General features: G+C 32.5%; 1 protein-coding gene across 1 annotated transcript; it reads right to left on the bottom strand.

The window, feature by feature from the left end:
- Positions 11,795-14,903, bottom strand: LOC18608579 (G-type lectin S-receptor-like serine/threonine-protein kinase At2g19130). The gene is made up of 2 exons (XM_018116212.1): positions 12,073-14,903; positions 11,795-11,969 (listed from the first exon to the last, which is right to left on the bottom strand). Exon 1 carries the CDS (start codon positions 14,581-14,583, stop codon positions 12,106-12,108), a length of 2,478 nt encoding a protein of 825 aa, XP_017971701.1. The 5' UTR covers positions 14,584-14,903; the 3' UTR covers positions 11,795-11,969; positions 12,073-12,105.

Below are 14,903 nucleotides of genomic sequence, written 5' to 3'. Positions count from 1 at the left end.
AATCTTACCTCTCTTCCTTAACTTATTTCAGTGGGTTGAATTGCTAACTTAGAGTTCCAAATTATTTATAAGGGTCCCCCGACTCATCTTATAAAAATATTTATTTTAATCAAACCACTATATCCCTATATTAATTGAAATTAAAACAGACTCATTAAGTTCAGGCTCTAATCTAACTACATATGGCCTATAGGTATATCCCTATCCTATATGTAAATCAATTAATATGATCATATGCTATCTTAATTTTAGTCTACTTTAAACTCCCTTTCCCAAGTTTGTTTAGGTCTTTAAATCAATTTCATTGGTAGCCCGGCAATTAAAAGCATTAAGAACAAATTGGAATAAACAATTCAGTTCCCATTGAAAATAAGTAAGAAAGAGATTAAAAATCTAGATTACATGTGAGTTTAATTGCAATCCTAGAAAAAGAAAATTAGCTACTGATGATTGCAAAAAACAAATAACATTATAATAAATTCAACCATTAAGAGTAACAAGAAAAATAAAAGCCAAGGAAGAAAAAAAAACAATATTTGCCACCTTGACCTCCAAGTTTCAGCCTCAACTCCTAACTTCTTCAATCTCCCAAAGGTTATCTCTCTAATGTTGTTTAACATATCCTATTTATACTAATAAACTTAACCTAAAGTTCCTTAAGTTGACCTAGGGTTAAATTGGGCTTAAAAGTGTAATGAGAGGCCCAAAAATCAATTGTCAATCTTTACAAATTTCCATTCCCAGCACAAGACGCGTAGTCATTTTCTGCTGTAATTTTCTCTGTCCGCAAAGCAGAAGTGGGTAAAGTGATCTAATAAAAGTTGTAGCTCTATCTCTTAGCTTTCCAATGGTCCAAGAATCGCATCATTTGGAGTTCTGTAGCTCGAGTTATGGCCAAAATACTGAAACATATGCAAGCAGACTTTCGAGTCTTTCAACATCTCACATTCCAAAATTAAGCCCAATTCTTTTATTCCTACGAAAAATAAAAAAAAACTAATAAATAAAAACTAAATTAAAAAAATAACATAAAATTAAAATAACTCACTAAAAAAATTAACTAATTATAAAAACAACTAGAAATAAATAAATTTTAATTGAAAATTGAGAACTTAGCTTATATTTAATAACAAAATTGGATTAAAAGAATTTTATAAAATATAATTATCAAGGCCAGTTTCCAATATACTTTTGTGTCACCTTTCAGCAATGGCATTGTGTTATCGTGTATATGGAGCGATCTAGAGGTGTTGAATACCAAAAGAACTAAGTCAGAACTTTAGTGCTTCAAATTTTCCCCCACAATCTAAGTAAATGGAAACAATTAAAGAACAAAAATAGTTTACTACCATTGATTTAAACTTAGGAAATAATAAATTGATATCAATTTTTTGTTTCAAAGGAAAAATCCAAATGTATCCCATAAAATGATCAAAAAGCAAAACATAATATCGCAAACCATTAATAGAGAGAACCCTTGAAGGTCCCCAAATATCAGTGAAAAGTATCTCAATAGGTTTATTTCTGATCAAACTAGACTTTGCAAAAGGAAGTTTGTGAATCTTATTACAACAACAAAAGTTGCATAAACTACTAAAAATAGAGGAGAAACAAGGGAAAGAGAAGTTTTTATCATGAAATGTAAAGTGTGGTTGGAGGGATGACCAAGCCTTTGATGCCATTTGATGGAACTGGTTTTTGTGCCAATAAGTGGTAGAGCTTGTGGAGTGACAAGTGACTTGGTTGTCTCATATTCATAAGCACCATTGCTATTCTGGCCTCTTGCAAGTGGGATCTTTGTGTATAAATCCTTCACCAAAAAATGATATGAGAAAAATTCAATGGAAATAAAATGAGTGTCACGGAGTTTTGAAATGGAAAGTAAGTTTCACTACCAAAAATCCTAGCAACTGTGACGGAAAAATTTTTTGTCACTATTTTTTGTCACAGATAATGACTTATAATGAAAGAATTATGACGGTTTTGTGACAAAATTAAAGATAATTTATTTATGAGACTTTGTGACAGATTTAGTGACAGATTCATGACAAAATTAGTGACGAATTCATAACAAAATTGTGACAGCATTTTAAATCTATCACTCAATCCGTTACAATTAATTTGGGCACGAAAATTTTATCTTAGAGCCAAAATTCGTGACAAAATCTCATAACAAAAACTATTACAATTTTAAGATTCCTTGTTTAGTGAAAACCTAGTGATGAAATTGTGACAGAAACTTAATTAAGGCAACCCGAGTAAATAACATGTGATCAATTTAAGTATAGTTACAGATTATTGTGACAAAATAATCTATTACAAGGATTAGTTTAATTTAACACTATATTTTTGTGACGAATAATTTGGATAGAAAAAGAGACGCCTTGCTAAATTAAAAATGAAATTGATCATCACAAGTTTGCCACTAAAAAACTATCACAAAGATTATTTTCAACTTTATTTATATAATTAAACAAAAATTTATATACTTTCATTTAGATAAATAAAAATATTATATTTTAGTTTTTTGTGTATAGTATAAAAATATACAAAACAATTAAAAATTGGTTAACATACCGACCAAGTCCTTATACCCATACATTTTGTTCAATTTAGTCTCTGTACTCAAAATCGAAACAATTTCATCTCTTGATTTTGAGAATTGCTTCAATTTAGTTCCTTTCCCTAACGATATTCAATTTTTCTATTAAAAAAGATAAAGCCAATGCTAACATCAGCACTAACATGACACTTCCTAATGATGTGGCATCCACATGATGACATGACATGCCACATAATATCGATGTGATGATGTGGCACTATCATGTGGCACTAGTATGATGATGTGGTAATGTTGACATGGCACTAACATGCTGACATGTCAATGCCACGTGACAGATCAAAAAATTTTTGAAAAAAATTTTTGTACCACGTCATAAAGACTAAATTGAACAAAAATATATAATACAAGGACTAAATTGAGCAAAATTGAGATGTTGAGGGATTAAATTGAAAAAAAAATTAAAAATACAAATCTTTAAGTAGATGATAGATATACTTATTAATAGGCTAAATAATTAACTGTAAAAGATTTATGGTGTTAAAACATATATATATATATATATATATATATATATATATATATATATATTCTTACATGAATGTTTTATTGTAGAATATGTATATTAATTTATCATCTTTGCAAAAATTACATTTGAATTTTCTTTCTATAAAAAAATTTCAAAAAAAAATTCATAGTTAAAGCTAAATTTAGATGAATAACTTGCATTACATTGAAATAAAATAACATAAAAGGACTAAGTAAATTTTTTTCTTTTATTCATAATAGTACAAAATTTGAAATTTATTTGACTTAGTTTTTAACTAGAGCTGAATTCAAATTAATAAAATAGGTTGATTTAGTTTTTTCTTTTAAAAAAATGAAGAAAGGAGATATGGAGTTAACAATGATTATAAAAATAATTCCTCATCCTGACTTGCTTAATTTGGGCATGACAAACCCCTTATTACAACCATTGAATCTGAGCTACTATACCCATTCAATTTTTTATTTATTTTTTATGTTTTTATTTTGTTGATTATTTCAGGTTTATTTTTTTTTAGGTTGATATTTCCTGGATTAAAGACTACATTTATGATTGATAGAGTTAAATATAATTTTAAATATTTATATTATTTTATTTTGTATTTACAAATTTTTTGTACATCCAAATTAATAATTTAAATTTAACTTTAGCAGAATTTGATTGTGGTATTTGAACTTAAATAAAATCGTCTGATAAAAAACTTTGAGTAAATTTAAATAAAAGGTAAATTGGGTAAGAGTTGAATAATTCCAAAAGAATGGGTATTTGTAAATTGTGAAAGTTATAACTAAATCAACTTATTTTACTAATTTGAGTTCAACTCAAGTTAAAAATTAAGTCAATTAAATTTAAAATTTTAATACTATTATAAATAGAAGAAAAAAGAATTTATTTAGTCTTTAATATTATTTTATTCTAACATAATGCAAGTTATTCATCTAAATTTGACTTTTGGTATGAAATTTTTTTCAAAATTTTTTTATAGAAAGAGAATTCAAACTTAATTTTTTCAAAAAAGATAAAATAGTATACGTATTCTATAGTCAAATAATCAAGTAAGAAAATATTTATATATATATTTTTAATGCCATTAATCTTGTACACTTAAATATTTGGCTTATTAATAAGTATATATATCATCTACTTAAAATTTTATATTTTTTTAATTTAGTCCCTCAATGTCTCAATTTTATTCAATTTAGTTCATGTATTATATATTTTTGTTAAATTTCATCCCTACGACATGGTACAAAAAAATTTTTTTTTTTAATTTTTTGATCTGCCACGTGGCACTAACACATCAGCATGTCAATGCTACATCAACATTACCACATCATCATATTAATGTCATGTGGCACTACCACGTCATCACGTCAATGTGAGGTGACATTGCCACATCATCACATTGATGCCATGTCAGCACCACGTCAACACTTGGTATGATCCCTTTCAGTAGCAAAATTAGATGTCGTTAGGAGGAATGACTAAATTGAAGCAATTTTCAAAATCAAGAGACTAAATTGTTTTGATATTGAGTATAGAGATAAAATTGAACAAAATACATAGGTATAGGGGCTTAATGGGTACTTTGATCAATAAAAATTATATATGGAGTGTAAATTTTGACCAAATGGCTCATTTTCCTAGATTGAGAGAAAAGAAAGAAAGAAAGAAAGTTGGACAACCGTGTTGCCAAATTTGGACTTACATGGAAGAGTGACAAGACCTTCACATTCTTCAAGGAAATTCCTAGTTCACTTTAACAAAAATATTACTAATACTGAACTTTTCTTTGCATGCATTTAGTCTTCAAGAAAGTGCCTCCCTTACAGAAAATTTTGACCTCATTTTCTTTTATTTTTATCCATCAAGAAATAGTTAATTAAAAAAAAGAAAAACAACAAAAAAAAAGTTCAAAAGAAAACATCTATGTAGACAGTAAGAATTGCCTAACGTAAAAGGATGGTAGCATTTCCAAACATGCTAGTGGATCAATACCAATTGTTCTCCATGGGAAAAGAATAGTGTGTTTGTTATGATTACGTTTTTTGGGCTTGGTCTTTATCAGATTTCAATTTATTAATGCTTTTGTTAGGAAAAGGGCCTTGGGCATCCAATTAGTCAACCAAAGGTGTATGATCACACTCATAAGCGATCAAATGGTGAATTTGTTGACAAAAAATTGAAAACTATTACTGTGAGTGAATGTTAGCTATTTTATATATAATTATCTTGTCATTTTTCTATTTTTATGAAAATTGCTTCACTTCAACTAGAACATAAGTGATGTTAATTGAAAATATAAAATCGATTTTTTTGTACTTTGATTATGTTATGCAAAAGTATATGGTTAATTCAATGTGATGAATTAGTTGTAATTGTTTTATTTAAATTTTTACAAATGAGATATGATTCCACCTTACTTTAAAAGTTTAGTGAAAATAGCACATACCTCGAGTTTGATGTTGAGACATGGCATGAAATAGTCAAAGGTGTTGGCCATGGACAATTATATGAGTTTGGAATCAAGGATCTGAGACACATACTTGGGACTTCTCGTCCTTGACAATCATCCCAATCTGCGCCATATTCTGAAGATGCTCTATATCCTCAACTTAGAACTCAAATATGCAAGAAGTTATGAAACAAGGTTTGGAACAATTGGATGGAGTTCTAGATATGCATCTTCAACATCTTTTTAGATGTATGGGCTTTCAAGTGCCATGTCCATCATATTTAAGGGTTAATTTAACCGGTGATGCCAATGATGAGGAAAATCCAAAAGATAATGATGATGACAGCATGGGGGCAATTCCTATGGATGATAGTGACTATGTTGAGGATGTAGGAGATGGTGTTAATGGAGAATATGATGTTTGATATGGAGTAGGTTAATCTGAATTCAACTTGACTTCTTATAGTTTTCTATATGTATATTTGGTTATCTAGTTGAACAAAACTGGACTCGTTTAGGTATATATTTTGTTATCTAATTGAACTTAGCTAGCCTCATTTAGGTATATATTTTGTTATCTATAGTTGATCTCAACTAGGCTCATTTAGGTATATATTTTGTTATCTAGTTAATCTCAACTAGACTTATTTGGGTTCTATATAAATTTTGTTCATCTAGTTGAACTCAACTACACTTATGGTATTATACTATTGAATATATTATGATTGATTTCATCAAAATTATATATGGTGATGGATTTATTATTGTTAATGTTGGCATGTTATGTGATGGTGACATTATGATATTGTGGTAGTTCTATTGTCACTAAAATTAATGATTGAATTGTAGCAAGTACGAAATTAGGTATTGCTTATTATTTACTGTGATGGATGTAATTATTTGTGACAAATATAATTTATTATGATAGATTGTTCCATTAATAATAGAATATATCAAATTAGTGATAGAAATCTTTAAAAATCAGTAATAAATTTTTTTATTAGTGATGAAATCAAGTAATTCACAAACATAAGTTGTAATAGCTTTAGTGAAATAGTGTCTAAATAATAACAAAAATTTGTGATAGAATTAGTTACAATTGTCTTATGTGATAGAAAACAGTGACAATATTCTCACACTGTGACAAATACTAGTGACGAAACCAATGACAACATTATCATATTGTGATAAATACTAGTGACGAAATTAGTAACAAAATACATTTCGTGACATAATACTGTGACAAAATGAGTTACAGTATTTTACAACTATGACGGATTTAGTGATCATTTTCACAAATCTATGACAGAATGAAGGACGAGTAGTTGCCTGGATTGAGAAAAATTACACTAATTTGTGACAGTAAATCCGTCACTAAATAGTGAAGGATTTGAAAAAAATTGTGACAGAAGTATCAGTGAGACAACTTACAGTGTGGAAAAATATCCATCACTAATTTCTATTTGTGATGAATTTTGGACTTTCTGCCACAGTTCCTTTCGTCACAAAAACTAACATTTTTTGTAGTGTTTGTACTTTATTTAAGAACACAAAGGACATAAAGCAAAGGAAGAAGAGTAGAAAATAAGAGATGTAGAACCAATGTGTGTAATGGGTAAACTTGTGCCATCACCAATAAAAAGTTCATCAAACCCTCCATATGGTGAGTTGAGTGCCAAATTCTATAAGTTTAAAGTAACATGGTGGGAAACTCTAGAATCAACAATCTAAAAAGAGTTTTGATTATTTGTAATCGCATGATCTGCTATTGGTTGAGCAAAATGTTGTCGTGGCTTGATTCGGAAGCAGTTTTTTACTATGTAGCCTGGCTTGTCCTAAAATTGGCATGTAACTTGTATAGTGGACTAGTTGGCAAGACTTGTTTTCTTTAGAAAGGATTATGTGTTATAGTTGTTATTTCGATTGTTGTAACTAGAGGATTTACCAAGCAGCTTGTGTTTGTTCAATGTGGTAAGAAAGACTTTGGTGGAAAGGTGAACAGATGGCGGAGTGTAATTTTCAATAGATTCAAATTTCTTGAAGAAATATTCATATTCTTGCAATATTTTTAATGAGTTCTTCAAATGAGATATGAGTTTCTCTAAGCATTACTGTTGCTGCTATTTCTTTAAACTCAGTGCCAATGCCATTGAAGGCATGAATCACAAGGTCTTTTTCATTAACAAGGTGATTGATCAAGGCTAATTCATGAGTTATACTCCTTAAAAATTAAAAATATTCACTTACAAATTTTGTTCCTCTGGGTTGGGTGAGTTTTTCTCTCAAGTTCATCATTCTGGATCTAGATTTGTTGGCAAAAAACTGGTTGATTTTTTACCAAACATCAAATGAAGTGTTGCAAGCAACAAAGAAAGAACAATAGATTCTATTGAAAAGGAAATGATGGCATTAAGTAGTAGTTGATCTTGTTGAATTCAATGCTCAATATCAAGATTTAAAATCAATTGAGGTGGGTTTGAATCTAGTTTGATTATTAAAGTTGGAAGATAGGGCTTGGAACCATCTATATAGCCATGTAACTTATAACCTTAAAGTAAAGAGTTGAATTGGGCACGCCAAAAGGGGAAGTTAAAAGTGGTAAGTTTAATGGGAAGTTAAGTTGTTGCATGTATGGTTATCAATGGTGATAGTTGCTGGTTTGACGTGGTTAAGTTTAGATTTGTGAAGGGATTGAAGCTAATGATAGGTGAAGAAGAGGATGTTTAAAGGGAGGATGATGCAATGGTAGTTTGAAGAGAGATGGAGGATTATGAAAAGATAAAAACACTTGACTCGTTAAAGTAAACAAAGCTTTGATAGAATATGAGAAATACAAGAAAGAATTGACTTTGTGATCAAGGATGGTTCTATAGCTTTGCATTCACTATGAATTTATAGTACATGGCAACCTTCTAGATAAGAGGATATAACTAATATGAGATTACATTAAATCACAAGATAGATAGATTACGTCAAAGTACATGATAAGTATACAGGAGTTATCCTAGATTGAATTCTAAATGTGGTGATTGTAAAGATTGGTTCAGCCGCTTATCTTTGGTTGATTGTGATGACTATGAAGATTGATTTAGCTATCTATCCTTGGTTGATTGTGATGACTTCAAGTTATCTTTATTAGTGTGATTTTGTAAAACTCTATTTTGTCCAATACACTTGACTCTTGGCCTGAACTAGCAATAGCTTTTTGTATGGTTCTTTTTTTTTTGGAATAAGGGCATGTTAGATACTTGCCTTTTTCTACATTGTGTTTTTTTATTTTGTGCAACCTTCTTTTCTCTGTCTTTTTTCAAAGTGATAACTCTATGATATAGAGGTATTTTGGCTTAATTTTGATAGTAATTTAGCTTAGTTCTTGTGGTAATGCATAGAAATTAGTAGGTTCTATTTAATTATTTTAGATTAGTTAATTTAGGTGAGTCAATCAAATCTTATTTAATTTTATACTTATTTTGGTGTTAATGTGATTAAGATAGGTTGTTATTGATTTATTTGTGTTGTTATAGGTTTAATGAAGAAAGAATTTTAATGAAAGAAGGAGAACAATTTCAAGATGTAGACTTTCACTGCATATGTTTTTGAATTTCAATCATAACTCTCTCTACAAAGCTCTAAATGCGATGATTCTTAAACTATTGGAAAGTTAAGAATAAAATCTACAACTTTCATGTTTACCACTTCACCCAGTTTGACTTTGAAGTTGGTCAAAAATCTTATCGAAGTTAAAGCACTGTAGTAGTCCTAAAGCAATTACAATTTCTACTAATCAATGGGTTGAGGCTATGACTCACATAGTCTGATATGAAAATTCTAGTTGGAATTGAATTCTTTCTTCACCCAACTTGACCTAACTTCAAAGCTTCATAAAAATAACCTTTCGAAGAACTTTTAGGAAGATAACGAAACATCATATTGACAGTTGAGAATCAAGCCACAAAGTCATTGAAGTTAAGAAGAATTTAAAGGATTCAAGAAGATTTGGAAGATCAAGATTACAATTCTTGAGTTTTATCTTTTTGTTATTCTTTTATTTTCTTAGTTTGATTTAAATGTTTAAACTTAATTCGATAATGATGTGTGACTTGATGGGGAACTAATTTATTTATTTAAGATTATGATTGAACTCAATACGTACTTTGATTTATTTATCTCTCTTTTGCTTATATTTGATGGATTTAAGTTGTTTATTTTAATTTGTTCTTAATACTCCTAATTGCCTTATCACAAATTAGATTGAATTGGAAACCTCAGTTAAACTTGACAAAGGAGATTTAGGTAGATCTAGAATAGAATAACGTATGATCGAATACACTTAGTTGATTAGGTGGTTTGATTTGCGTACAGGGTAGACATACACCTATACATAGCCAAGATTAGAGCCTAAACTTAATGAATTTTTCTTCAATTTAATTTGCATAGACATATAGTAAGTTAATTGGGAAAGATATTTTTATGAGAAACTCGACAGAGACTTATAAATAATTTAGGACTTTAAGTTTACAACTTAATCTATTAAACTGAGTTAAGAGAGAAAGAGAGACAATATTCAGATAAAGCATTGAGGGATATCATAATCTTAGGTCTGGTAATCACTCAAATTTAATAAACTTACTAATAAATTTTAGATTAGTTTTATTTTTAGTTTATTAGTTTACTATTTTTAAATTTTAATTTTAATTGTTTAGATAAGATTAAGGTGTGTCAATTTTAGTACTTAACCATAGGAATTAAAACAATTCTTTATGAGAACAATACTCTACTTTATCACTATATTACTTGTTAATGATACGTGCACTTGCGTGAGAAATCAACAACACAAAGCCATCAACAACGATCATTTCTTTAAGTTTTGCATGTAGTGCACTACTCTCTGCAGCATCATCAGGCCTTATGGCTCTCTTGTGTTATGATGCTTGTGAGGCATTAACTACTTCGATTAAGGTGAACTTGGATAGATCCTTAGACTCTCCCAAAGATGATATTTTGGATTCAAATCTCTCTGGAACACTCACTAATGCTTTTTCCATAACCCTTTCCCTACCATTTCATCTTCTAACAATCTTACATGTTCATTATCTTCGTAAGCTCATCAATGTAGTCCTTGACAGCTTCATTGTCTTTCATTGTCAACATCTCAAATTCTCTCATCAAGTTGAGAATTTGCATTTGCCTAGTTTTATCAGAATCTTGAAACTCTTCCTTCAACTTATTTCGAACTTCCTTAACTGATTCACAAGCCATAATCCTTGTAAAGATGGAACATATCGCTGCATAGTGAATGCAAGAAAGAGCTTTGTACCTTTTTGCAAAATTTTCACAATGTTGCTTCATTTGAACTATCATGAGATTAGCTCTAAGTGCAAGGGGTTATCCTCCTTGCTCAACAACCTCCCATAGGTCAAATGTCCTCAAGTAAGCTTTCATTTTGACTGACCGTATATGATAATTTTCACCATTGAAGGTTGGTGGAGCTATGTGAGAGAAATTGCTCGAGACCATGTTTGAGGATTACTGGCTTCTGTTTGTGACAGACTTGTTTTTAAGGGTTGTGTGAAGGTTGTTTCTATTGCTATCTGACCCCTTAAGATCATATAAGCTATGATACCATCATGTGTTTTTAACTAAATATTGTAGAACTTAGCATGGCCATTAAAGAAGAATGAATGCAATAAAGAGGCTGCAAAACTAAATTGAAATGAACGAGAATGGCTACCTATGTCATCAACCTTCATTAATTCAAACTACAATTGTTCTATAAACAAAACAAGAGCGAATACATCATTTCTCTTCTGCATTACACTAACCAAAGCTAAAAGGTAGACATCTAATCTATGCATGCTTTGACAGTGACATATCACCATTGAAGCTGATGAAACGATCCTAAAACCATCTTAACAAGGAACCTACACGTGCATGAGGGCTGCTATGATCTTCCATGCAAGTCTCGGCTTCAATAACAGTGAAACAGCTATGGTCAAGTGTATGCAATATTGTTTCGATTAATAGCAAGATATTGCGCCCTATTAATGTTTCTGTACCTGTTTGTATTATGGACGGAGAGAGCCAAATGAAATTTCTCTGCACCTGATGGAGGAGATTCGTTACTATTATCATCACAAAAATCCATTGAAATTTTCTGTTTCAATCAATTGTGAAGGATAAATAAAGACAATTTCAATTTTTGAATCCTCATGGTTTAATGCAAATTTTACAGTTGCGATGAAAGCTTTAAACTGTTTGCACGAATATGATCTACAATAAGCAAATACATATCAACAAAGCTTTAAGACCATAGAAACATCCATAGCCGGTTACATTATCCCACGCCTATGATTATGATTTATGAAGCAGGGCTTCTCTCAACTTATGCAAGCACCATGCTGCAGTCTCTACAAAGAAAGCAACCACTACTAAGAATGACTCAGGCATCAGGGGAAAAAAAAAGAATGAAAGGACAACTCTCAAAAAAATATACATGACGAAGCTGACTACCTCAACGCACTTCCACACAATTATTTTCATGATTTATGAACTCATTGTTGATGTGCCGCTCTTAGCCTGAGAAGAAGCAGTTGAAATGTTGCTCTGTGTCTGTGAACTCTGGCTTGAGGATGACTCTGTGAAGAAGATTATATGCTCTTGGTTGCCGTCAAACACTTGTAGAGATCTTGGAACTGGAGGCAGGTTCACATCCAAAACCCCCTCTAGGATCTGAACAACCTGACCCATTGATGGCCTGTGAGTTTCATCATCTTGGATACACCAACAAGCCACTTTACATATTCTTGAGAGCTCTTCCACAGGGGCTTCTCCTTTCAGTCGGGCGTCTAATAGGCTAAGGACATCACCATCTTGAGTTATTAGGGTAGCAGCCCAAGTTGGAAAGAATCTAACTTTTCCATCTTCAGATTGTTCAGAGTTTCTCCTTCCGGACACAAACTCGAAAAGCATCATCCCGTAGCTGTAGACATCAGCTTTAGCTGTAATGGCGACTCCTGAAATCCACTCTGGAGCAAGATAGCCCCTTGTCCCTCTCATAGTTGTCAGGACCCTGCTGAAATCCCGCCCAATAAGCTTTGCCAGGCCAAAATCTGCGACTTTTGGACAGAAGTCAGCATCTAAGAGAATGTTTTCTGGCTTGATGTCGCAGTGAATGATACAATCTCTGCACTTCTCATGAAGATAAGCTAAGCCTCTAGCTGTACCAAGTGCAACCTGGTACCTTGTTTTCCAGTCTAGAACTTTAGAACTCTGGTCATGGAAGAGATGGGCATCCAGGGAACTATTTGGCATGTAATCATATACCAACAACTTTCTTGTACCTTCAGAGCAGAACCCACGAAGCCGCACTAGATTAACATGTTGAATTGTCCCAATTGTGCTGACCTCTGTGCGAAATTGCTTCTCTCCCTGACTGATGCTCTCAAGCTGCTTCACAGCTATGAAACTCGAGTCCGACAATGTTCCTTTAAAAACAGAACCAAAGCCTCCTCCCCCCAGTTTTTCAGAAAAATTCTTCGTTGCACTCTGTAAGTCTCTGTATCCAAAAGCCACAAGTGAACCTTCAACTGCTTTCGGAATTTTCATCGTTCGTCTCTTCCATTTCAAGATTGCAAACATTACAAGGCCAAGGACCAAACCGGCTGAACCGGCAACTGCTCCAATAATTATTCCCTTATTGTTTCTGGAACTCGAAAACTCAGATGCCGCTAGCCTGATGTATATTGTTTTTCCACTGCTAGCATCTTCCTCAAGTTGTTGCAGATCCAAGAGTTCTCCGATCCAAATTTTACACCCATCACTATCATAAGCATAAGCAGTGCAAGAACAATTCTGGAGGCATGTTGATTCACATTCCGAAATGCTCCCACCGGTCATAGACTGGGCATCTTGAGGCAGCACCATGTTTGGGCTTTCTAGAAATTTATCACTCTTTCTATTAGCAAGACTGGGATCTTCACATTGCAGCTTGGTTTTCCTTTCACACCCACCAGAATAATCGCTTAGATTCCAATCGTCTTGCGACTTTGGCTGGAAACCTCTCAAACAATTACAGAAAGGCAGAGCTTTCTCATTGCAGCTGCCAAAAGCCCCACAAAAAGCATAAACCTCGCATTGTTGTCTCGGTTGTGACCAAAACAAATTCCACTGCTTGCTACTTTCCAACCATGACAGTTGCTTAATCTGCCCCGAAACATCCATAATAAATCGAGATATGATTGCAGGATTATAAAGAGAATAAGTAAAATAACTCTCGTTCTCGTTCGTAACAAAACTGAAGTTATAGATGTAATTCAATCTCATTTCCGGGACTAAGCTAAAAATCCTCGTCTGTTCATCCCAAGGTCCACTGGTCCAGTACTTTTCGGACCTATTCCATAGTATCAAATATTGATTGATTCCACTGGAGTCTAGCTCAAGAGAGTAGAGACCAGGTGCAGGATCTTCTGAATTTCTCCATGACGTGAGCAGTTGGCTTTGATTGGTTCGTTTATTGACGCTAAGCTTACCACCAGGAAGCCATGTGTGTGTTGGATGTTCAAGACTTTGCCACAACGGAGTTGATGAATTAGGCCCATCTCTCAAAACAAGATTCCCACCATCTTCAAGAACTGCTACCACAGAACTTGAACTGGTTGAGCTAATATTTGTAGACCAAATGGGTACTTTGGACTCGTTGAACAAAACTAAGTTACCATTAGATATTTTTAACTCTGAAGAGTATCTATCACGGATTGGTGTCTCTCTGTTTGCAACCCAAACCGGCGTATGATCAGACACCTTTCCGTACCACATGCCTATATAGTTGTTGGAAGAGTTGGAAGAGTTACCTGGTTTGAAGAAGCCCAATACGAAGTCTCCACTCGATGAAACAATTGTTTGATCACCGGACAGAGATTGATTTGCTGAGATGGTGCCAGCACCAAAGGAGAGTTGGCAGTTGGGAGAAAAGTAAATTAAGAGTACGGAAAGTATCAGCCATGGATTTTTTATGATGTCCATGGCTGTAAGCGAATTACTGACAGGAGAAAGAAGACAGATTTTTGGATGGACAAAAAGCCGTTTAGAATACGAGACAAGGGGAGAAAGGGTCTCAGATTGCTAAAGCAAATCATGTACGAAGAAGCAACGGCTGCTGCAGGGCAGTTTTAATGTATCTCAATCAAGCTTTTTGAGAGGACAAGTATGGCCTTTGTTTGTTCTGGAGAGAACAAGGGCATTTTAGTCACCTGGTATTCAAGAGCAGTGCCTCTCTCAAGGAACAGCTTGCAATCATCCACAATCTCGTGCGGCGAAAAGTCAAAGACATATTTCGAAACCTT

Source organism: Theobroma cacao, chromosome 2, assembly GCF_000208745.1.
Source record: "Theobroma cacao cultivar B97-61/B2 chromosome 2, Criollo_cocoa_genome_V2, whole genome shotgun sequence".
NCBI lineage: Eukaryota > Viridiplantae > Streptophyta > Magnoliopsida > Malvales > Malvaceae > Theobroma > Theobroma cacao.
Note: the sequence above shows the minus strand (reverse complement) of the source record. Positions and strands in the feature narration are given on the sequence as shown.

Bases quoted from the DNA above. Each gene is read 5' to 3' on its own strand.
- LOC18608579 (XM_018116212.1), bottom strand. From the start codon at position 14,583: ATGGACATCATAAAAAATCCATGGCTGATACTTTCCGTACTCTTAATT.